At 46.1% G+C, this 25,063-nt stretch overlaps 1 protein-coding gene across 4 annotated transcripts in view; it reads left to right on the top strand.

Annotated features, from left to right (window-relative positions):
• Positions 1–25,063, top strand: part of ATAD2B (ATPase family AAA domain containing 2B) — a 136,151-nt gene that overhangs the window by 89,289 nt on the left and 21,799 nt on the right. For 2 of the 4 annotated variants that reach the window (XM_040427412.1, XM_040427409.1), the window contains 9 exons: positions 1,172–1,483; positions 3,306–3,435; positions 3,766–3,952; positions 5,539–5,724; positions 8,322–8,457; positions 11,899–12,080; positions 16,106–16,265; positions 19,545–19,667; positions 22,507–22,644. In XM_040427412.1, coding sequence (XP_040283346.1) covers positions 1,172–1,483; positions 3,306–3,435; positions 3,766–3,952; positions 5,539–5,724; positions 8,322–8,457; positions 11,899–12,080; positions 16,106–16,265; positions 19,545–19,667; positions 22,507–22,644 — 1,554 coding nt within the window. Of the gene's footprint in view, positions 1–1,171; positions 1,484–3,305; positions 3,436–3,765; positions 3,953–5,538; positions 5,725–8,321; positions 8,458–11,898; positions 12,096–16,105; positions 16,266–19,544; positions 19,668–22,506; positions 22,645–25,063 lie in introns of all 4 variants that reach the window. The other 2 variants (XM_040427411.1, XM_040427408.1) reach the window with 1 other exon arrangement.

Genomic DNA, 25,063 nt, shown 5'->3' with positions numbered 1-25,063 from the left:
GAGTACAGGACCCTTGCTTTTTGTGACCGGGCACAAGATGGAGGTTTGTTCTGTTTTGTATGTATGCCATTGTAATATCTCATCGTTACCGGGAGATTTAGTTTACCAAACAGTTATCCAAAATCTACAGGTATATGCCAAGTACTCTTGAGTTCACATGCGAGTCTTATATTACTAGTGGAGCTTGTATACAATTGACTTTGTGCGTTTCTAGAACTTCTGCCCTAGTCTTGAGAATTTTTGATCTGACACCTTCAGCCCCATTTACTATGGGACCGCGAACATTTAGGCTGGGCTTAAACAATAAAGGTACAACTACCCTGTGACATTCATGTTGCACAACATTTTTTTGTAATGATAGTCAATGGTGACATGTGGCCAACTGCGACGTGACCGTCACATAGAAATCCAACTTGGATGGGTTTTTTTTGCAACGGTCGTGTCGCAGCGCAACACCTTTGACTATCATTACAAATGGTGTCAGGCGACACATGTTGCCATGTAGCTCTAGCCTTTGGGTCCATTCACATGTCCACAAGTGTTTTGCGATCCGCAAGACACGGACACTGGCCATGTGCGTTCCGCATTTTGTGGACCGCACATGGCCGGCACTTTAATAGAAAGGCCTTTTCTTGTCCGTGTCTGCGGACAAGAATAGGACATGTTCTATTTTTTGCGGAACGGAAGTGCGGTTGTGGACAGCACACTGTGTGCTGTTCGCATCTTTTCCGGCCCCGTTGAAAATGAATAGGTCTGGATCTGTTCTGCAACGTAGTTGAACGGATCCGGATCCATTTTGCGGACATGTGAATGAACCCTTAATCTGATCTTTAGACGTGGGCCAGGGCTCCTCTAGCCGTGAGTGGGGATCGTAACTCACATACCCACACCACTGCAAAATTGTGGCTTCTCTGTCACATGTAAAAAGTATTATAAAGTCAGGTGCCACCAACTAATGATACTGCCACATCATTTATTATATATAATTTTTTTTTAGTACGTTAACATTTTTTTTCATTATTATGATTATTTATTTATTTGTAATCTAATTTATTAATTTTTTTACTATTGAGTGCGTTTTTACATGGTTGATGATTGGTGGAGCCTTGGACCTCCTAGGTCATGGCTGATAGCCAGTTCCTTCTTCTAACCTATGTTTATTACACTGCAGGCTACTGTGGAGCTGACATTAAAGCACTTTGCACTGAGGCTGCCTTGATTGCCCTTCGCCGGCGCTATCCCCAGATCTATGCCAGCAGTCAGAAGCTACAGCTGGACATTTCTTCAGTTGTTCTTGGTGCCCACGATTTCTACCATGCAATGAAAAATATTGTGCCTGCTTCTCAACGTGCTGTGATGTCTCCTGGGCACGCTCTCTCGCTTGTCATAAGGCCGTTGCTCCAGAGGACCTTTTCGGACATACTCTGCGCCCTGCACAAAGTGTTTCCTCACGCTGAGTTCAGCAGAGACCACAAGAAGGACGGTAATGATCATCCCGTGTGCTTTGGTGACTTCACTCGTATATATGCAATACTCTAATAAAGGCAAAACAAATTCTCTAGTAAGTTTTACCCCCTTCACGACATCCGCCGTACATGTGTCTTTAATGATGGCGCCCACTCCAGCGCCATAGCTAGTGGGTGCCTGCTGTTTCATATATTTAACCTCTCCGATGCCGTGGTCAAATGTAACCACAGCATCTGAGAAGCCGGAAACCCAGAAGTGCTAGTTTGACAGGCCGGAACTCCTACCCCGCATTGGAGATCGGGGGAGGCTTTCCTTTAAAGTAATGAGCCTGTATTAGGACTAAATTGTAATACAGCTATTTCTTTATAGGATAATGAAGAAAACTCCCTTACCCTATACAAATTGCAATCTGATAACTGCATGTTGTGGTCCTCTTCGAGACTTAATAAAAAGTAAAAAAAATATTTATATATTTTTTAAAAACTAGAAATTAGAATCTCCTCCTTTTGCAAAAATCAACATCATGGAAATCACCACGTGCAAAAAGCCTTACTATTAAAATATTTTTTTTAAAAGTATCCTGTAAGGTGAATGGCATAACGGGGGAAAAAAAATAATAAAAAAATGTCTGGTTTGCCATTTTTTCATTACTTTACCTACAAAAAAAAATGTAATAAGTGGTTAAAAAGTCACACACCCCAAAATGGTGTTAACAAAAACTACAGATTGTCCCGCAGAAAATGAGCCCCCACACATCTCCGTAGACATAACTATAAAAAAAATAGTTATGGGGGTCACAGTATGACGGTGAAAAGAAAAAAAATGAATTTTCTGAAAAGTTTTTAGTATTAAAACACAAGAAAAACTATACATATGTGGTATCGCCATAATCACACTGACCAGGAGAATGAAGAGCACAAGTCAATTTTACCGCATAGTGAAAAACGTAAAACTTAGGCAGAATTGCTTTTTTATTTTTATTTTTCCTATTCCGCCCCGTTTTGAATTTAGTTTTCCCCACTACATTCTACCAGGGATGGCCAACCGGAGGCTCTCCAGCATTCAGCCTATAGCAGGGCATGGTGGGAGTTGTAGTTTTACAAAAGCTGGAGAGCCGCAGTTTGGCCATCCCTGTTCTATGCCATGTTAAATGGAGACATTAGAAAATACAACATGTCCCGCAAAAAACAAGCCCTCATACGCCTATGCGAACGGGGGAAAAAAAAAAAAAACTTATGGCTCCAGGAAGGCAGGTAACAAGTGCAAAAACTGAGAATTGTTGCGTCAGAAAGGGGTTAAACGGGTAGTAAAGGGTTATAATGACTTTCCAGAAGCAGCGCCACACTTGTCCTGGGGTTTTGTCTGGTATTGCAGCCCCTTTAAAGCGACTAGAGCTAAGCTGCAGTACTAGACACGACCTGTGGACTGGTGTGGTTTTTTTTCTAATCCCAGACAACCTCTTTAATTTGCCATTGTTTGCACCTGGTGTATAACCACCCGAACAGGAATATGAGGCGCTGGTGCATCTGTAATATTGGAAGGTCTGGCTGTATGGCATCGGTGTGCAGCAGGAGCCTCCCCCTCTGCTCTCAGCAATTGTCCTGCTCCTGTTACCTAATGGTGTTCTCCACAAGACTGTTTGTCAGGATGGAGGATTTCTGCATTGACCCTAAAACAATCAGCAGGGGCGAGATTAAGTCACTATTGTAGCATCCACCTGGGAAAGGTGATTTCTAGTGAATATTTACTGTCGTCTCTCTGCATTTGGAAGGTTCCTGACTTTGGGACCGTATATACTGAAATTTGTCCTGTTCTGACACATGTTTTCTTGTCTCCAGACGACGCAAGCCTCCTCCTTGAAGACAGCGAGGACGAGAGCCCGTTGTCCATATTTGATGTGAGTTCTGTCTCAGGATCACCAAAGAAACAGCCAGCTGCTCCCCACAAGCCCTTCCTCCACTTTACAACGTGAGTGGCTGGGAATGGGAGGGTACACAAGGGCTGTCTTTTATGGAGTGGTCGTAGGACCTGGCTTTTTTTTTTTTTTTTGTCACATTGACCCCATCTTTAAGATGGGTTCCCCACCCAAAAAGTGGAAACTTACTCAACAGAGGTACAGACGGGAATGCATTGGTGGGACTGCTGCCAGGCTGCCTTTCCCCTTCATATCCTATTGTGTTGGCGTTGAAGTGGGCACTTTGTGTTGGTGCTCATTCCCAGTTTAGGTGGGACCTGCCATTGACGATGGATTTTGAACTGTGTTATTTGCGTTCACAAACACACGTCTTGTTTTTACAGTTCAGCTCGTCACCAGCCGACCTCTTACCGGCCCAGGTTTCTCCTGTGTGGGGAGCCCGGCTCAGGCCAGACCTCGCACCTTGCTCCAGCTGTGTTGCACATTCTTGAAAAGTTCTCTGTGCATAGATTGGACCTACCAGCACTTTACTCAGTCAGCGCTAAAACTCCTGAGGAGTCTTGTGCCCAGGTTAGTAGACAGATGCCGGGGCAGTCTTCATTATGCTTCTTCCTTGGGGCTACAAACACTCTTATTTCCCAGCGGACATGGAGGGATGACTGCGGTCCTCAGCAGTACAAAAAGGGCTCCTCTCGCTGTGTGTACCCCCACATCAAATAGAAATGTACCCCTGCCTTTGTGCAGGGCTCCTGTTGTGATCAGAGGCCAAATGCCGACTCCGCTAATAAAGGGCATGTAAGTGGGGATGGACCTCATACTCATCAAGTTACTTTGTAAACGTACCGCAGTACCAATCCTGAGATTTGACCTGGTCAATGGGGGATGCTGTGGTGCTCAGGTCTGGGGAGATGACTCTGCTGGCCTTGTCAGTCTGTACAGCAAAGTTATGAGAGCTGTGGAAAACTTGTGTGCTCCAGTGCCCAAGTAAATGGTAGCATGTTTACAGTCCTATAAAAGCATTAAATACACCCAAAATGTAATACAAATCTGGTGTAAATCTCATTTTTTGATTAACTAAAACTTTATTGCCCGCTTACAAAACTATGCACATTAAAGGGGTGGTTTAAGTTAGATGAAGTTATTCCCAATCCACAGGATATGGCATAACAGATCGCTGGGCATCCCAGTGGGGGCTGCCAGAAGTAGCCGAGCACTGTATTTAGCTCTCTCCAGCAGTCCCATACAGAAGGATTGGGGCGTCAGTGCTCAACCTGCCACTCCTTTACAGGGTGCAGGGTACCTGTTAATGTGATTGGTAGGAGCTTCAACGGTCTGACCACCATCGATCTGAGTTGTCCAGTAATATATGATGACTTGTCCTCAGGGTAGGTTATCATCATCAGATCAGCAGGGTCCGAGTCCCGGTATCCCTCCGATCACCTGTTACTGAGAGCTGTGGCTCTCACCAGAGTTTTCTTGAACGCAGCTGGCTCCCTGCACATAGAGTGGTTGTGCTTGTTATTGCTGCCCAGCTCCATTCACTTCAACGGTGCCATGCTGCAACTAGGCCACGTGACCGATGTACGGTGATGTCACATGGCCTAGGCAGAGGCCATGGCGCTCACTGAGTGCCTTGCCTTTTAACAGTTGATTGGCGGGGGTCCAGGGTTTCAGACCTCCTCTGATCTGATATTGATGACCTAGGATAACCTCATCTAACTGAAATAACTCACTTTAAGGGCTCATGCACACGACCGTATGTATTTTGCGGTCCGCCAAAAATACGGATGACATCCGTGTGCAATCTGTATTTTGCGGAACAGAACAGCTGGCCCTTCATAGAACAGTACTATCCTTGTCCGTAATGCAGGCAGTAATAGGACATGTTCTATTTTTTTTGCCGAACGCAAATACAGACATACGGAAACGGAATGCACATGGAGTAACTTCTGTTTTTTTGCGGACTCATTGAACTGAATGGTTCCGCATATGGTCCGCAAAAAAAACAATTTGCTCCCTCTCATAGTAGTAGAACGGCGCGAGAGAAAGCATAGCGTAATTTTTTCTTATTTTGGGGAGGTGGGGGGAATTATTTTATTTCTTATTTTTTATTATCTCTGTCAACCGTTCTAACTCTCAATGATCTGGTTCTCCAGGTATTCCGGGAAGCTCGGAGAACAGTACCCAGTGTTGTTTACATGCCACATATTGGCGACTGGTGGGAGGCTGTCAGCGAAACTGTGAGGGCTACATTTCTGACGCTCCTGCAAGATATCCCCTCGTTCTCTCCTATATTACTACTGTCTACCTCTGAAATTGTGTACGGGGAGCTGCCGCACGAGGTAAGCAAGCCGCTGAATTGATTTTTTTGCTAATGAACACATCCCAGGAGTACAATAGGAGCACGTTATGAGCGCACAACCTTGGAAGAAAGGAGTTTCTTCTCTTGGGTCATCAAGAGGTGGCTAAATGAAGCCGTTAAGTTGACTCCTTTTGAAAGCTGAATGAGCCGCTCTGTGGGTGTCAGATAGGTTATTACCCTTGAGAACAAGACAATTTCTGAAAAATCTCTGCACGTGTAAAATTTTCTTGCCGCATTGAGCACCGTTTAACAGTTTAGATATCATAAATCTACCCAATTAGTTTCATTACATTCCTCATCTTCTACTGATCCCGCTTTTGTGGCTTTCTATATTCAAGCCATTGGGCTTTAGAAACCTTAGTGATCAGCTGATATAGTTAGGAAAAGTTTTATCCAGCCATACTTTCTCTTTAGACGCCACTGCAGGGCTAGGTCATCAATAATTGTTGGGAAAAAACCTTAAAAGTGGTTGTTCCATCTTTGGACATTTACTGTATGTTGATAAGATGTGTCAGATGGGTCCAGATCCGCAGAGTGCACACCAGTGCACACCATCCGCAGAGTGGCATCCCCTCTATTCACTGCTATGGCACTTCCAAAAATAAGAGAGCTAGCACTCTATTTTCTAAAGTCTCACATCTGTGAATCAAGGAGGCAGGTGCTACCTGCTCACTGTTCACATCAGGGCCCTGTTCTCCAGATAGCTCTTCTTTTATGACCTATCCTGTTGACCTACGGGCAATGTCCAAAGATGGGACAACCCCTTTGAGTGTCCCTTAAAGGTTATTCCCATCACAGAGAATGGGTTCATATCCCACCTCTTGGACCTGCACCTACGATGACAGTGGTGGCTGGAGGACCCTGGTTTTCCCGGGGTCTGGCCACCGCCAAGTGCTCTCCTGATACAAGTGAATGGGAGCATACTTTGCTTGCGCGGCCACTGCTCCATTCATTGTGTGCCCTCCACTACCTTTTCAACATTCTCTGTATAGGTCCAGAGATGGGACCCGCACCTATCAGACAATAGGGGCATATCAATATGCCCCCATTGTCTGTGATGGGATGACCCCTTTAAGTTTGAAAATAAAATGTGCAGTGATTTTATTTATTCCCCCCCCCTTCCCAAGCCATGCATCTATAATCTAGACCAGTGATAGGCAAACTGCGGCTCTCCAGCTGTTGCAAAACTACAACTCCCACCATGCCCTGCTGAAAGCTGTAGGCAGTCTTTGCATGCTGGGAGTTGTAGTTCTGCAACAGCTGGAGAGCCGCAGTTTGCCTATCACTGGTCTAGATTATAGATGCATGGCTTGGGAAGGGGGGGTTGAATAAACAAAATCACTGCACATTTTATTTTCTAACTTAAAGGGGTCATCCCATCACAGACAATGGGGGCATATTGATATATGGTCTAGATGTTACTACCACAGCCAGCACCAAGCTGTAGAATTTGTTTCTTCTATATCCTTTTATATATAAAAAAAAAAAAATATATATATATATATATATATATATATATATATATATATATATATATATATATAATTTATTTTACAATCGTTTGCAGTTGGAACCAGTTGTTTTTTGCTTGCAGCATGGCGCACATCTTTTGTTCAGGGTTTTGGCAGGAGTAATGTTTTCTGAGCCGGTGATTTGTTTATGCTGCTTAAATGTATCCGAGAAGCCAAAAACAATGAGCTCATAATAACTTCTTATTCATCTTTAGTGCCCTGGTAAAACACTTGGGCTACTTTCACACTAGCATTTTGGTTTACATTTGTGAGATCCGTTCAGGGCTCTCACAAGCGGTCCAAAACGGATCCGTTTTGCCCTAATGCATTCTGAATGGAAAAGGATCCGCTCAGAACTCATCAGTTTGCCTCCGTTCCACCTCCATTCCGCTCTGGAGGCTGCCTGCAGCGCCTGATGAAGCGGAGCCAAACGGATCCATCCTGACAGAGTAAGTTAATGGGGACTGATCTGTTTTCTGGCACAATAGAAAACACATCCGTCCCCCATTGCCTTTCAACAATGGTGGTCATGACGGATCAGTCATGGCTATAGAAGACATAATACAACCGGATCCGTTCATTTGTGGTTGTATTATTGTAACGGAAGCGTTTTTGCAGATCCATGACAGATCTGCCCAAAACGCTAATGTGAAAGTAGCCTTAGTTTGTTCCATAGCTGTCCATGTTTATACCTCGTCGTACAGCGCCACGTGCAGGATAGTCTTCATTGCACTAAATCGTCTGTACAGTTTTATTCTGTGGGGTCAGACCCGAAGGCCTCTTTCACACGAGCAATATCAGTTGTCAGGATCTGTCTTCTCAGGCGCCAGGGTTGTGTGAAAAACACACAATATAGAAGGGGCTGCCATTTTTCCTGAACACGGAGATGATGCCTGAAAAACGACGCACATGTGCACCGACCTATTGAAATGAATGGGTCGGGATTCATTCTGAATGTGATGCGTTCGTCACACGCATTGCGTCCAGGCGCAAGACTCGCTCATGTGAAAGAGGCCTAACGGTGCTGATGTTGTACGAGTTATAACAGACCTCTCTTCTCCTGCAGGTGAAGTGTATTTTCAGGGCTCAGTATGAAGAGGTTTTTAACATTTCCAGACCTAGTGAAGACGACCGGCTAAAATTTTTCCAAGATTTGATTCTCCATCAGGCTGCTATGCCCCCTCCAAAAAGGAGAAAAGCTGGTAAGTGGCAGGGGCACGGGGCAGTTATTTCTGCTGCAAAATACACAAGTTATCCTAGAGATCAGTTTATCCCAGGATTTCTAGCTGCTGGTGCCAGTATTACAGGAGAAAGATGCAGGAGACATGTATTAGTCATGTGCATTAGTTGTCATCCATTGCAGCGTATTACCGGCCCCTCTCTGACCTCCACATGCCGAGACCTCCTGTCTCGCCAGGCACCCCACCTGGTGCTGTTGTGCCATGGAGCTGGGCGATGAATTCAGCCTGACCCCCACCTCTTATTGCCAGGGCCTCCCTGACTCTGATACCCTTGCCAGTTAATAGGATTGGGAGATGTTCACTTTTCCGCAACTGAGAAATGAGGACCGTGACTAATCGCGGTGTCGCCCGGTGACAATTAAGCACTCCGCAGGAAAGGTGTTTGGAAGATTTGAGCGCTGAGCTCAGTGGTTCTTGTGCCGGTCCTCCATCACCCATTGTTTAATTCTTCGTACCCCACCGTAACCTGCAGCAGATTTTCAGCCAGCAAATAAGAATACAAATAGGATTTACGACTCCGTTCTCAGCTTCAACCTATTAAACTGCAGCTGTTTTCAAAGCCGACATAAGGCATATACTTACCTTCTGATGACATCCCTAGGAGAAGCTGCCGATTAGAAGACCCCCTCTCTAGATCCGTTTTTATCCTTCCCATTAACAACCAGTAAATCAAAGTCCTTGAGACGTCCTCTTGTCAAGGTGCTAGATTATATATTATTATTTAGTATAATTCTTATTTAGGTGTTTCTGTGCATAATGAGCTCCCATTCTCCTGTTTCCCCAATATCTTGGTGAATATGGAGTTTGGTTTGAGAGCAGTACTCGTAGTTTAGTACTGATCTGGATCTCACACACACAGCACATCGGGGCAGAATTATTAATGCTGTCTAATATATTTTAGACAGTCTAAAGACTTAATTTCTCGCCCAATTCCTTGGGGGACACAGGAAACCTTGGGTATAGCTCATCTCCATAGGAGGCGTGACACTAAGTGAAAGACTGTTAAGCCCCTCCTCCAGCAGCTATACCCTCAGCCTGGAGAGAGAGACTGCCAGTTTTTTGCTTAGTGTCAAGGAGGCAAGACACTCTCTGCACTGCAGAGCTGTCTTTGCTAAAGATTTTATTTTTTCTCTTTTATATTATTTTCAATTTTTGCTTTTTTTCAACAGGGACAACAGAGTCGCATTAGACCTCTCTGTTTTCCCGGGGTCGAGCTGCCCCAGTGCCGGCTATCCGCACTGCTGCCTCCCCCACAGAAGAAAAGGAGGACCAGGGCAGCCCAGCTCCCCTGCATCCCGCCAGCACAAGGGTCGCCCGCCTGCAAGCCCCTCTCCAGCCTCCTGCCACTCCGGTGCCAGTGGCTGAAGGGGCGTCCCTGCTGGATGGACAGAGGGTGAAAACGTTGAATGGTGAGATGGCTGTTCCAGCCGTTCCTACCCCCCCCCCCCCCCCCTTCCCCCCTCTGTTTAGGGCTCTGACTTCTGCTGTCCCCTCTGCCTGGCCTTCATTATCACGATTATAAGACGCCCGGGCGGCTTCCCCCTTTTGTGTGTGTGGCAGAGCTGAGCAGTGCTCGCTGGACGGGCAGCAGGGGGAGTGTTACAGCGCGAGTTACCTCAGGGCGGCGGATTTGATGCGGCGGCCGTGTGGGGCCGCCTTTGTTAATCTCGGCCAGTGCTGCCGCTGTGTTCAGCTGCGGCTGACATTTTCTTGTCCGGCTACCGATGTGTCGTTCGCCTCCGTTTATGAAGGAGGCGGACGGGGGGCAATATTCTGCGGGACTTCGGCGGTATATTTTTTGAATTTTCTGAGGGGGGCGGAGCTTCGTTCCGCTTTCCCTGTGCATGTTAGGCTTCAGTTGGGGGGCGGACGTCTTTTCTTCCCGCTCCTCGCTAGCCCCGCCTCCTCTTCGTGCCTGCCTGCTCTCAGGACGGATCGTTACCTCAGGTGTTGCTGCTGCTGTTACAGTCTGCTCCCGCTGTGACCTGGTAGGACTGTTGACCCCTTCTAGCACTGCAGCCCCCTGGCCTGGACGCTTTTATATTACTTCCAGCCAACATGTCTGACCCCTCAGCGCCTGCTGGACATTGGTATCATACCTGCACCGCATGTAAGGCGCCCCTTCCTCAAGGGCAGCCTGACCCGCATTGCTCGGCTTGCCAGGCCCCATTACAGGCTCCACCATCTGTGGTGTCACCCCCTGGCCTCTTGGATCCCCCTGACTGGGCTAGATCCCTTTCCCAGGCTGTGGTCAGTCTCACTAGCGTTGTGGGCCGCCTTGCAGATGCATTGCCCTTATCGCAGCCGGATAATTCCCCTGCTGGGCCCTCCGGGTCCGCTATCTTAGCTGACCCGTCTGAGTCCCTCTCTCCAGGCGACACCTCCAGAGCCCGTCAACCCCACAAGCGGTCCAGGGCGGAGCGCCTATCATCCTCGGATGCTTCAGTATCACCCCCAAGGGTGCGCTCTGTCGGGCCCTTCCTCCTTACAGGATATGCCCTCTGAAGGGGAACTAGTTGATTCAGATTGTGATATTGACTCTGCATTGCCTTCAAAACTGGCTTCTGCTGTGGGCCATCTTATTAACAATATTCGTGATACCTTTAAGATTCACTATGATCCTCCTAATTCAGAAAACAGGCGTCTGCGGTTTTTCCCCTCCACGCTGACTTCTCGTCGGTGGTTTCAAAGGCCTGGGCCCGTCCTGATGCCCGTTTTACCCCGCCTAAGAAGTTGGATATCTGTTATCCTTTCCCGGCGGATTGCATTACAAACTGGGCGTCACCACCTAAAGTCTTCTTATTACTAGTATTTGGGGATTTAACCTACTGACCGTGCACCTGGACCCTAAAGGAAGCACAGTGCCGCCCATTTGTTCCTAGTCTATCAATCAGCTGTCAGTGGGGTGTGTTCTGAGCACCTCTGAGTCGCTGTTGCGATGCTCTAAGTGCTACAGCCTGCCCCTTGGAGTTTAAAATGCTAATTTGCTTACAGGCAATAGTCCACTTATCTCGGCGATGCAAACAGGTACAGAGCAAAGAAATATATATTGTTCTAATCGACATGATCAACCCTACCATGCAGTATGCCTGGTTTAATAGGGTTGATATTGCTGACACTTCTGCATTTAATAATTCTGTACCAAAAAATTGGAGCTTCGATGCGTACAGACACCCCGATTAAGGTCCTAGTAGTCATTTTGCAATGCATTGAGGCACTAAAGCCACTGAAAATGATCAAGCCATTGCTCGTATACACAAATTAAACCTGGGCGTTAATCACACAAGTACACATTCTGTATATGCACATGTACTACTTACTACTACTAACCTGAACTTTTTTTTACTCTGCACGTTTGCCTGTAAAGCTTATGCTGATGGCTCCCATTGCTTTCTTTTTCAGCATTGCAGTCATTGGAGGTCCTGCCCCCTGCCCCTTCGCCCCCTGCAAACCAGCTTTCTGAGGTGGAGAAGCAAAGGATGGAAGACCACGAGGAAAACACTTTGAGGGAACTGAGGCTGTTCCTTAGGGACGTCACCAAGCGACTGGCCACCGATAAGCGGTTTAACATCTTCAGCAAACCGGTGGATATTGAAGAGGTCTTGTTTCCATAATGCACACACAATGAAGCGGATTGTGTTAGGCCAGATCATTGGCTGTGGTCACCCTGGAGAAAACCTATGAGTCCTTATAACCTTAGCTTTGTTCAGTCACTTTCTCTGGTTTTTGCCATAATGAAAACACAATATTTGGGGGTTAAAAAAAAGTGTATTTTCTGCAAACGCTTCAGATATGCTTGTATGTCCTGATTCTCTTGGGTGAAGGAGTCCACAGACAAGAACTACATCCGTACGGGCCCATGTTAAATACAGTGCGGAATGATTTTTGCCAAATGTTAGCAATAGCAATCATGTACTCTATCTCCTTTATAAAGACCAAAGCTCTTGTAACACAGGTGACTAGTAGGACGTCCCCGACCTCCTCCCGACAGGAAAGCAATCTGTCGCTCATCGTTCGGAGGTGGGGACAGCAAGCGGCATCGGGCTCCTCTCCCTTGAAGTGCTAGCGTGCATTGTGGGGTTCAGTATGTCGGTACTATAAAAGTGCTGCCTTCGGTGTTACCTTAGAAACTCTCTATACAGTCTGTACACCACTCTCTCGGAGAGCTAAACAAAAAGGCACCTTGCTAACCGGTGCTTCTGCCCCCCCCCCCCCCCCCCCCCCACCCCATCCCATTTTAGCAACAAATGCCACTGATCAAAACATGTGAGGTGAAGTTTGTAGAAATGGTAGGTACCCTGGCGTGATAAGAGTGTCTAGATCTGAACAAGAATGTTTCCAGGCAAGCAGAGATCTTGGCTGGTGGTTGCAGAACTGTACATTGCACACTAAATTAGCTTTTAATCAACAGTCGCCTCGAATAACCCGGCTCTTCAGATTTCAGCGACTTCATTTCATCCTGACACCACGCGGGGACTTAACAATCCGTGACCTTTCTTGGGTTTTTATTATGTGTGACCAGAGGCGAGACAAGCGGGTTAAGGCTCATGTGCAAAAACCATTCTTCAATGAAATTCACATTTGATCCAAATTTCAGATAAAATGTTGAGTGAAATTAGAAGAAAAATATCTATCGACTATAAAGTCCGCTTCTGTGCATGTCCGTGCAAATCGGGGTCACCGGCTGACTCCATGGCCAGGCAGGACACCCTCTGTGGCTCACAGCTCAGATCACACCACCGTTTTGTAGGCCCCGAGATGTGTATAAAAAGTGAAAGAGACTATTAAAGGGGTTGTCATGTTTGTATGTTATGGTAGCTGATTGCAGCACAATCAAGCCTGAAAATCCCCAGTTGCATAACCCATTGACTTTTTAATCGGTCAGTTTTCACTGCTGGTGGTTTTCAATCTACAACCCGTATGTGGAAATGGCTTGTGTGTATGAACACTTCCCCTGATATTATGGTGTACACCCTGGTAGGACGATGTAGTAATCCTGCGACACCCCTAGTGCTACTAATGGATAGTATCTGGAGCTGGGAAGCCACACGCAGGGAACCAGAACCCCTTATAGCTCCTATGCTATTGGATGGGCTTATGCATTCTGTAAGGACGTCAGAGCTGCTGGTGTTTGAAGCCCCTTATTCCACTATGTGTTAGTTTTTTCTTTTGGTTAAAGGATCATTCTCATCTTGTAAAATCATGGCATACTGCTAGGATGATTGGTAGTGGCCTGGACTCTGGGACCCCCCACTGATCCTGAAACGCTCATTTTGTACTGCATCCCCTGCTCTGTTTCCCCTGCATGCTGGCGTCCAAGACGGGGAATGGGACTGCACACAAATGTGTGGCCAGGAACATGAGCAAAAGGGATGCAGCCTATATCGGTGCTGTAGGAAATCCTATACAAGAGACGACCTCCCAGCACATCCAGTTACTTAAGGCTGTATAGAAATCATCCAGTTGGCAGTGCTAGGGAGATGTTCACATCACGGGACAACCACTGCGCTATTATACCACGTTGACTGTGGATATCCTCCTGTTCACATTATGCACTGGTACTAAACTGGTTTTAGGGCATGGTAATCCTCAGATATTGTAAGAGGTTGCTTTAGCCAACCACTAGTCATCTACAGTCAGGTCCATAAATATTGGGACATCGACACAATTGTAACATTTTTGGCTCTATACACCACCACAATGGTATTTACATCGAAATCAGGTGAACGGTGTAGGAATTACAACAGTTTGCATATGTGCCTCCCACTTGTTAAGGAACCAAAAGTAATGGGACAATTGGCTTCTCAGCTGTTCCATGGCCAGGTGTGTGTTATTCCCTCATTATCCCAATTACAATGAGCAGCTAAAAGGTCCAGAGTTCATTTCAAGTGTGCTATTTGCATTTGGAATCTGTTGCTGTCAACTCTCAAGATGAGATCCAAAGAGCTATCACTATCAGTGAAGCAAACCATCTTTAGGCTGAAAAAACACAACAAACCCATCAGAGATAGCAAAAACATTAGGCGTGGCCAAAACAACTGTTTGGAACATTCTTAAAAAGAAGGAACACAACGGTGAGCTCAGCAACACCAAAAGACCTGGAAGACCACGGAAAACAACTGTGGTGGATGACCAAAGAATTCTTTCCCTGGTGAAGAAAACGCCCTTCACAACAGTTGGCCAGATCAAGAACACTCTCCAGGAGGTAGGTGTATGTGTGTCAAAGCCAACAATCAAGAGAAGACTTCACCAGAGTGAATACAGAGGGTTCACCACAAGATGTAAACCATTGGTGAGCCTCAAAAACAGGAAGGCCAGATTAGTTTGCCAAACGACATCTAAAAAGCCTTCACAGTTCTGGAACAACATCCTATGGACAGATGAGACCAAGATCAACTTGTACCAGAGTGATGGGAAGAGAAGAGTATGGAGAAGGAAAGGAACTGCTCATGATCCTAAGCATACCACCTCATCAGTGAAGCATGGTGGTGGTAGTGTCATGGTGTGGGCATGTATGGCTGCCAATGGAACTGGTTCTCTTGTATTTATTGATGATGTGACTGCTGACAAAAGCAGCAGGATGAATTCTGAAGTGTTTCGGGCAATATTATCTGCTCATATTCAACCAAATGCTTCAGAACTCATTGGACGGCGCTTCACAGTGCAGATGGACAATGACCCAAAGCATACTGCAAAAGCAACCAAAGAGTTTTTTAAGGGAAAGAAGTGGAATGTTATGCAATGGCCGAGTCAATCACTTGACCTGAATCCGATTGAGCATGCATTTCACTTGCTGAAGACAAAACTGAAGGGAAAATGCCCCAAGAACAAGCAGGAACTGAAGACATTTGCAGTAGAGGCCTGGCAGAGCATCACCAGGGATGAAACCCAGCGTCTGGTGAGGTCTATGCATTCCAGACTTCAGGCTGTAATTGACTGTAAAGGATTTGCAACCAAGTATTAAAAAGTGAAAGTTTCATTTATGATTATTATTCTGTCCCATTACTTTTGGTGCCTCAACAAGTGGGAGGCACATATGCAAACTGTTGTAATTCCTGCACCGTTCACCTGATTTGGATGTAAATACCATCAAATTAAAGCTGACAGTCTGCAGTTATAGCACATCTTGTTCGTTTCATTTCAAATCCGTGGTGGTGTATAGAGCCAAAAATGTTAGAATTGTGTAGATGTCCCAATATTTATGGACCTGACTATGTCCTGCAACGATGTGTCACTCTCAGATTGGGAGGGTCCTAGGACCCTGTCCCCATTAACAAGCTGATAATATAGTAGCCCCTAGGACATCCTCTTGGGTGCTGTTTTCACCATGCAGATCCCAGTGATCTGGTTGCCTCGGAGTCAGTCGGCGCCCTCTGCACGGTTTGTGTTCTTGTGATGCCTGTGTAACGCTGCTCATTGAATAGCATTAGTTCAAAGCATCATCCGCTTCTCATTTTTTCATTTATTTGTGTGATTCGTCCTGGCATGCCGTTTTAGTACGCTGTCATATCTGCTACTTAATCTTGTGTGCATGGGGCGATGACTTTAAAGGGTTAACGCGTCATCTTCCGGTATTTCAGCAACCCCTGGCCCTTTTTTATTTTTGCAGGTGTCCGATTACCTCGAAGTCATTAGAGAACCCATGGACCTCTCCACCATAATGACCAAAATCGACAAGCACCATTACATGACTGTGCGGGACTTCCTAACGGACGTGGACCTGATCTGCAGCAACGCCTTGGAATACAACCCTGATAAAGAGCCGGGAGGTAATGATGCGCAGGCAGGAAAGCGCTCTGGCAATTATTATTTTTCTGCCTCTCCAGGCTGTATTGATTTTAAGCCTCTTTCTGCCAGAGAGGAGATGTGTCGGATAGCGGCTCATAATTACTCCACTCTGCCAGTCACCGGGAAAATAGAGAGGCAAGACGGCTGCCATGTTTGCCAATGGATAAAAATAGTTTGTTAAAAAAAAAAACGCTACTGCTGTGTTCTATTGACTCTGTAATACTTTTATTTTTTATATTATCGATTCACCGAGACCGAGTGCATAAGATAAAATGCTGCCCTGAGATCCATACATTTGTTACCCCTCTAGTCGCCGTGCTGTGGATCGGCAGTGTCCGTCTTAGAAGCAGCACACATTCTCGTTGCACTCACACCGTGGTTATTTAATGCCTTCACTTGTAGTTCAGCGTCTCACTGTTTTATGTCATGGCTGGTACTGGGAAGTGGACAGCCTAAACTTATTGTCATGGGTGTTTTTTTTTTTTTTGTGTGTTTTTTTTTTGTTTGTTTTTTGGGGGGGGGGGGGGGTAAAATCTGTGCAGGTTAAGGCCAAACACACGTGAGCGTGTTCAATGCGAGAAACTCGCAGTGTGTGCGTCAGTGAGGTCCTGTTCTGCCCTCTGCTCCTCTATGACCCTGAGAGTCCTAGAATCTCTTGTATTACAGTGACAGCTTTATGTCCGTGTAATTCAGTAGATTCCAGGACTCTCAGGGTTACACAGCATTATAAATCAATATAAGGGTTCATGCACAAACTTTTTTTTTTCCTGTTCCGTGTTTTATTTATTTTATTTAATTTTTTTGTGTATCTTGTATGCGGAACCATTCACTTCAAGGGGTCTGCGACAAAAACAAACTCGTTCTTGTGTGTCCAGCCTAATGGGACCAGCGCTACATAGTGGACAGAGCTGTGGAGCTCCAGTCTCAGAGCTGCTACTGATTAAACGGGGTGCCCCCACCGTTCTGATATTGTTGACCTATCCTACAGTTAGCTATCAATATAAAAAAAATCCTGAGAACCTTTTGCATGCATCTTTATAGTGGTTGGAATTCAGTTTTTCCCACGCAGAGCTCCCACGCTACCACTAGGGGGTGCTGCAGGCAATGACTGGCTTTAGTTGTGATGTGTCAATTGTGGCCACGTCCCAGTTGAAGCCAGTCATTTGCTGCAACAAGGCATGTGACCATGCCCAATCTGCGCCAAATGTAAACACTGCATGGACCGGAACATGGACACATCGGGGGAGGCGGAGAGGCCTGGATCGGCAAAGAGCAGATAAATAGGCGGGGGGGCTGGTAATTTGTAAAATGCCGTTATTCCCGGAGAACCCCTTTAAGCTCCATAACTGCAAAGTATGCGGTAAGCTGCCTAGTGGTGATGGCTGTCAGTCATTCAGACATTTCCAGTAAGTATTATATGGGATCTTGCTCCATTATATAAGGATGATCACTGCGACCGGAATGTAGTTTGCTACGTTGAGATGAGACTAGATCTGTTTGGTAGGGGGCCTTAAGTCTGTAATGTGGAGCAGTAGAAAAAACTGCCTATCCGAAAATATTCTGTAGACCAGTCTCTCCTTCCTATGCGGCCTTCGCCATTATCTAGACCTTGGAAGGTTGATATCCCAGTTCTGGAGGCATGCCACAAAAAGGAATTGGCATTGAGCTGGCGCTCCACCATGGTCAGTGCCAGAGATCAATTAATCCAAATTAAATGGCTGCATGGAACGTATTAAACACCCGTCTGTAAACTCATTAGCGACTTCTGAAGTGCTGGACACCAGGTTGGACTTGAGAATAGTCTGGTGAAATACTTAATATAGCGGACTTCTATGCTAAGAAATCTATCCTTCAAAACTGAAAGCCCCCAAGATACCTTTCTCATTGGAGGCCACTCATTGATTCAGCATTGCCCATGCATAAATTGGTGTTCTCTGCTAGAGCAGTACCTGATCGATTTGACAAAATTTGGGATCCTTAGTTGGCTGCCAAAACCACCCAGAAGACTCAGTCAATCTTACCCTGTCTGTGAATGGTTCCGTCTCAGGTGAGGGCTCAATTGCTATAGTATGTCTATCACAGCTCTTGATTTTCACTGTATTTCAGAGCCCTACTACGTGTCTTTTTATTTTTCTCTTCTATGACTAAAAGTACTGAATTTGTGCTTTTGTTGCCCTTTTCCTCATTATAAAGAACTTTGTCAGGAGAGCTGATGGTCCTCTTTAAGCCCTCATCTCTTCTTGATGCACAATGTCTCCCAGAAGCCTAATCAAAGGTTTATGTTTAGAAGAAGATGGCTTCTTTCTTCACTAAACAGCTCCACACCTGTTCACAGGTTGTAAGTGGTATTGCTTCTCACGTCCATTCACTTCAGTGGTGCTGTTGCTGGAAGCATGAAGGCATCTGTCAGCAGTTTTGTACCTATGACACTGGCTGACCTGTTACATGTGCACTTGGCAGCTGAAGGCATCTGTGTTGGTCCCATGTTCATATGTGCCCGCATTGCTGAGAAAAATGACGTTTTAATATATGCAAATGAGCCTCTAGGAGCAACGGGGGCGTTACCATTACACCTAGAGGCTCGGCACTCTACCCTCTGCACTTTAACAGGGCCAGGCAGTTAAAACATTATCATGCCTGGCCCTGTTAAAGTGAAGAGGACACGGCAGTTGCAGAGAGAGTAGAGCTTCTAGGTGTAACGGCAACGCCCCCGTTGCTCCTAGAGGCTCATTTGCATATATTAAAGCTTCAGTTTTCTCAGCAATGTGGACACATATGAACATGGGACCAACACAGATGTCTTCAGCTGCCAAGAGCGCATGTAACAGGTCAGCCAGTGTCATAGGTACAAAACTGCTGACAGATGCCCTTTTTAAGTAGACATTTTACTTGTATCTATAACGTCTTTTGCTCTTGCTTGATCTTTTGTCCTGTCTTCTCATCCTTCCTGGTGCCTGAGTGGACGGGACCTAAAACACAGCCTGTATTTAGCATGGAGAGGCAGTGTGCAGTGTGGCAGATAGAACTCCCTGTGACTACTTCTGTGTAAATAGTGGTCACTCGGCATCTAGAAATTCTGATATGAGAAGGGCAAATAGTCTAGAATGTCATAGTAACTATACGGTATGCATGCAATTATTTCCATGGAGTTGCCCTTTAAACTGCGGAACGTGATACAGCGTAGTAGTCACTTTTCAGATTGGACATTTTGTGGGTCATTCTCCGTAGAGAAATTACTTTTTGCTGTGTCCCCTGTACAGATAAGATTATCAGGCACCGCGCCTGCACTTTGAAAGACACCGCACACGCCATCTTCGCCGCTGAACTGGATCTGGAGTTCAACAAACTGTGTGAGGAGATTAAAGAAGCTCGCACCAAGAGAGGTATGTAGTAATCCATTCTCCTAACTTTCGTTCACGCCCGTTGATTTTCAATTAAAACACTGCACAAATGACAGGAAAGGGAGTGCAGATTAACCTGCAAATTATGCAGACAATATGCACGTCGGCCTCGATTTATCGCTGTGGTTGCGTTTATGTAAACTAGCGTGGATATTATCGGCAATTAACTTTACTGAAATTGCAGAATTACATCGGCATGGCATACACCTGTTTATGAACTACATGCCCCAGCATGCCTTTCCATTAATTTAGATGACCTATGTGCAGATAAGCTTGCAGGGCACGTTATATATTTTTAATGGCACCATTTACCATATCTTGTTTTTAAAAAAAAATGAGAATCTTTTTTTGGGGGAAGCAAAAAAAAAAACAACAAAAAACCCAAGTCTTTTCTGCCTTGTTTCTTAGGTTTGGTTTTGAGAGAGTTCACTGTGCCAGACGGCGTTATTCTCTTGGTCGGTACCATTATGGAGATAGCAAATTTGTGTTCACATCAGCGTTCAGCCTTTCTGTTATAGGAGCAGGAGAACGTTCAGGACGGATCTGGCACATAACTGAGGCGAACGGAGCCTACGGACCCCGTAGACTATAATGGGGTCAGCTAGGTTTCCGCTCAGAGGAAGATTTTTGAAGCGGAGACAAAAGTTGTGCGCGCAGGACTTTTGTCTCCGCTTCAAAAATCTTCCTCTGAGCGGAAACCTAGCGGACCCCATTATAGTCTACGGGGTCCGTAGGCTCCGTTCGCCTCAGTTATGTGCCAGATCCGTCCTTAACGTTGATGTGAACTCGGCCTTACAACTTTTAAAAGCATAAAAACCTTTGAAAAAAATCTTGTTATGCATCACTGTACGGTTACCCATACCATAGACTGGAATAGTATATTATTGCAATCTATGGGAATTTATTTATATTTTTTACCGGATTTTTTTATTATAATTTTCAAAAATTGACCATTTGCAAGTTGTACACATACAGTTAATTCCAAGATATAAACATTATATCCCCAAACCAACCCCCCACCCACCCCACTCGAGAGAAACTGGCAGACAGTGTATATCGTGTAGACAATTTATAGCAAAGATACAGTAGTACCGATCATACATATGTGGTTTAAGTACCGGAATAAGAAGGGGCATTGAGGCATTTCTAGTGTATCAACTGCATAACCCCCAGGACATCCACCAGACATAAATTCCTACTCTCTGTATAACACTTCCCACACCTCTGGTAAGAGCACGCCAGGGACTACATACTCCAGGTCTATCGATCCACAAGCCCTAAATAGACTCACATTTCGAAATGCAATTTCGCTTAAGATATATCCCCCTTTCCAAACGTAAATCTATGGGGTTTTTAACACATTCCTATTTTAGGGGGCTTGTCTGAGATTTCGATATCGATGGCCCGTCCTCAAGATGGGTCATAAATATCCAATTAGTGAGACTTATGGCACCTCCGCCGATCAGCTGTACATTAAACACCTGGAAAATCCTTTTTAAAGGGGTTGTCTCATCTTAGTAATCAATGTTTAATCAGTCCTAGGATCCTGTTTTCCATGTAGTTCATTTTTCAATTATGCCTCTGTCGCCTTGTCTTCTATTTCAAACAGCCCCAAATTTCATGCTCAGCCACATCACAGCGCTGGCCGCGCAGGCGCACAGAAGCACTATATCGGCAGCTTGAGTGCACACACATTCTTGTGCCTGCGCTGTCACTCCCAGCCCCGGCCACCTTGTCAGTGCTTAGCTCTGCCCCCAGCAAGCAGGTAATCGAGGCCGACTGAGCTTGGTTGTAGCAAGGCGAGGCAACCCCTTTTAAGCCCTGCCACAAGCAGGGCCTCACAGGTAGTGGTAGAGCCTTCCCAAGACACTAGGTTGCCATGGTAATGAATCGCAACCTTGCAATTTCCCTGTGGAGTTTCCCATCAGCGAGCAGGGTATGCCCCCACCCTTTGTCGCTGTTGTCACTGACCTCAGCATCTGAGTCTTTTAAATGGCCGGGATTATTCCTCCGGTCAGTGGGGTTTGATACAGTCAGCACTGATTGGACAGTGTCAGACTTTTTAGGGGCCACCTCATTGACAAGGGGAACAGCCAGTAGACCATTTGAGGATCCATTCACACGACCAGATTTCAAGAGTCCGCGTCCGATCCTCAATTTTGCGGAACGAGTGCCGACCCATTCATTTCAATGGCACTGCAAAAGATGCCGACAGCACACCGCGTGCTGTCCGTATCCATAGTTCTGTTCCACAGCCCCGCAAAAAAGAGAGAGCATATGTATTTCTATCAGGGCTAACCGCGTGCTGTCGGCAAAATGCGGAACGCACACGGCTCCTACCAGTATTTTGCGGACCGCAAAACGCTTACGGTCATGTGAATGGACCCTTATTCGGACCATCAGGAATACGTTCAGCGCTATACTGCTGAGGACAGTGATTGGCCACGGCGGTCACGTGTTGTGTACCGCTACACCACCTCTGCAGTTTGTAAACGAGCATGGTCAGGAGGACTGGATGATAAGGGAGTGTAACATAATTTTATTTATTTTTTATTCTCGACCGTTCAGGGGCTTGTCTGAGATTCCTAAATATCGCTGCATAGACTGGTACTTTAAAAAAAAAAAAAAAAAGTTTCCATTAAAACTTGCCTGTGCCTTGCTGTGAGGCTGCTCTGGAGTATCTCAATTAATTTCAACCTTAGAAGTTTCTGCTGACGTGAAGGAAAGGTCCACTCTGAAGAGCTGAAAATGCATCCAAAAATATATTTGCTGGTGCTGTCCAGGATTAAATTAAAAGTTGCCTCTTATCTTGTCTGTGCAGGCTTGTCGGTGACCACAGAGCAAATAAATCCCCAGAGTTTGGTGGCTCGGAAGGCGGAAGCCGGAGCGGAGGACGTGTTCCGGAATAAGCACAGGATTGCGCTGGACATGGCAAATCATTCTACCTCCAAATGTCCATGTGAGTATGTTCTGCCAATTAAACAGAATCCCTTGTAAAATTAGTCTTCCTAGTTATCTATCGCTGGGAAAAGTCAGGTGGAGTCCAGGATGGCTGCCATTACAACTCTCAGCTAACCTGTGTGGCGTTCTCACCTCTTTTAAGAACAAGAAAGATTTTCTCGCCTGGGCTCTAGGAAAGCTGGGTGACGGACTCCTGTAATGCAGGAGAACTAGGTGAGCTGCATCCACTGGGGCAGGTAAAAACACCCTGGATCCGGGCACCTCGCTGAGCAGCATCCCGTATCTTGGCTTCCAGCGTCCAGAAGAGTAAGATTTTGGTGGCTCAGCATATTATTTTCATTTGTCGTCCTGCAATTTCCTGTACACACCAGCTGTCCTAAAATGTATAATGCATGCCACTAGGGCTGCAGTAAACAATTATTTTAGAAATCTAGTATTCTATCAATTATTTTTACGCTTAATCAAGTAATCTAAGAAAAAAATCTTATCAGACCGCCTGCCATCATTCCCCAACACCCTTCGTTCCCCCTTGTGTGATCAGCCCAAGTGCGTCAGTTCCCCTCAGTGCCATCGTCTCCACTGTCCTCCAGTGCCATCGGCGTCCCCCCCCCCCTTCCCCTTGCGATCAGCCCAAGTGCATCAGTTCCCCTCAGTGCTATCGGCTCCACTATCCCCCAGTGCCTTCAGCTCTCCCCCACCCTCCCGTGAAATCATCATCCCCTCTGCTCCTCCTGACACCCGGAGTGCACAGCGTCATTGGTTGCTATGACGCTGTGCACTCCTGGCGCCCGGCCTTACCTTTCCAGCAGGGGCGCCGCCGACACTCCATCGTTCCGCTCTGCGTCTGACGTCACACAGCGCGTCAGGTCACGGCGTGCATACGCCAGGTGGTCAGTGCAGCGCGCGACCATGGATGTGCTGTGGAGTGTCCAGAGGCCCCCTGCTGGAAAGGTGAGTATTGGAGACCACGCAGCGGGAGTAATAGCAAGCGCTTCACTCCCCCTCCGTGCTCACGTGACACAAACGAATCCTCGATGCAAAAAATTTGCATCAAGGATTTTATTTGTAGAATTACTCGATTCAATCGAGTAATCGTCTCAGCCCCACATGCCACAGTGTTCCTACCATTTGATAAGTGTTATGTAGGGGTTGTCAGGTCAGTGGTGTTGTATGTGGGTATTTAATCCCCACCTTTGGATGTATATGCATGCTTGAAAAAGGCTAAACCACTGAATCGGTCAAGGTAGCTGTGGGGAGGTTGCTATATGTGGCCAGGAAACTGGTGGCTATGAGGTGGATCCAGGGAAGTCCGCCTACACTGAGTGAGTTTGAACGGAAGGTGCATGACATGTTGATACTCGAAAAAGGGGTGTATGTGAAGAGAGGATGTCCTCAGAAGTTTGATAAAATGTGGAGTGATTGGTTATCTCATACTCATGTGGTTATATAGGCTCGTGAAGGTCAAGACTAGTTGTCAGGGAGGGGGGTGTTAGGGTAGGGTGGGGGGGAGGGGTTTTGGGGGGGGTTAAGATATTTGTAATTCTTTGTTTCAAATATTTGTTTTAACATGTGTACACGCTATGTACAGATACTTGATAAAACTGTGTTGATATTTTTACGGTTACTGTTGTACACTGATTCCACATGGTGGATAAAACAAGGAAAAACAACGTATTGTTTTTTGTAATACTCTGTATTTATTGATTCAATAAAAACGATTTGATTTAAGAAAAAAGGCTAACGCACAGCCGAAACGTTGCTTCTGGAATAAATTCCACTTTCTCGCCCAATTCCTTGGGGGACACAGGAAACCTTTGGTATAGCTCATCTCCATAGGAGGCGTGACACTAAGTGAAAGACTGTTAAGCCCCTCCTCCAGCAGCTATACCCTCAGCCTGGAGAGAGAGAGAGAGAGACTGCCAGTTTTTTGCTTAGTGTCAAGGAGGCAAGACACTCTCTGCACTGCAGAGCTGTCTTTGCTAAAGATTTTATTTTTTATTTTTTCTCTTTTTTATTATTTTCAATTTTTTTTGCTTTTTTTCAACAGGGACAACAGAGTCGCAATAGACCTCTCTGTTTTCCCGGGGTTGAGCTGCGCCAGTGCCGGTTATCCGCACTGCTGCCTCCCCCACAGAAGAAAAGGAGGACCAGGGCAGCCCAGCTCCCCTGCATCCCGCCAGCACAAGGGTCGCCCGCCTGCAAGCCCCTCTCCAGCCTCCTGCCACTCCGGTGCCAGTGGCTGAAGGGGCGTTCCTGCTGGATGGACAGAGGGTGAAAACGTCGAATGGTGAGGTGGCTGTGCAGCCGTTTCTAACCCCCCCCGTTAGGGCCCTGACTCCTGCTGTCCCTCTGCCTGGCCTTCATTGTTCCGATTACAAGACATCCTGGCTCCTTTGTGTGTGGGGCAGAGCTGAGCA

The sequence above is a fragment of the Bufo bufo genome, chromosome 4, assembly GCF_905171765.1.
Source record: "Bufo bufo chromosome 4, aBufBuf1.1, whole genome shotgun sequence".
Taxonomy (NCBI): domain Eukaryota; kingdom Metazoa; phylum Chordata; class Amphibia; order Anura; family Bufonidae; genus Bufo; species Bufo bufo.
Note: the sequence above shows the minus strand (reverse complement) of the source record. Positions and strands in the feature narration are given on the sequence as shown.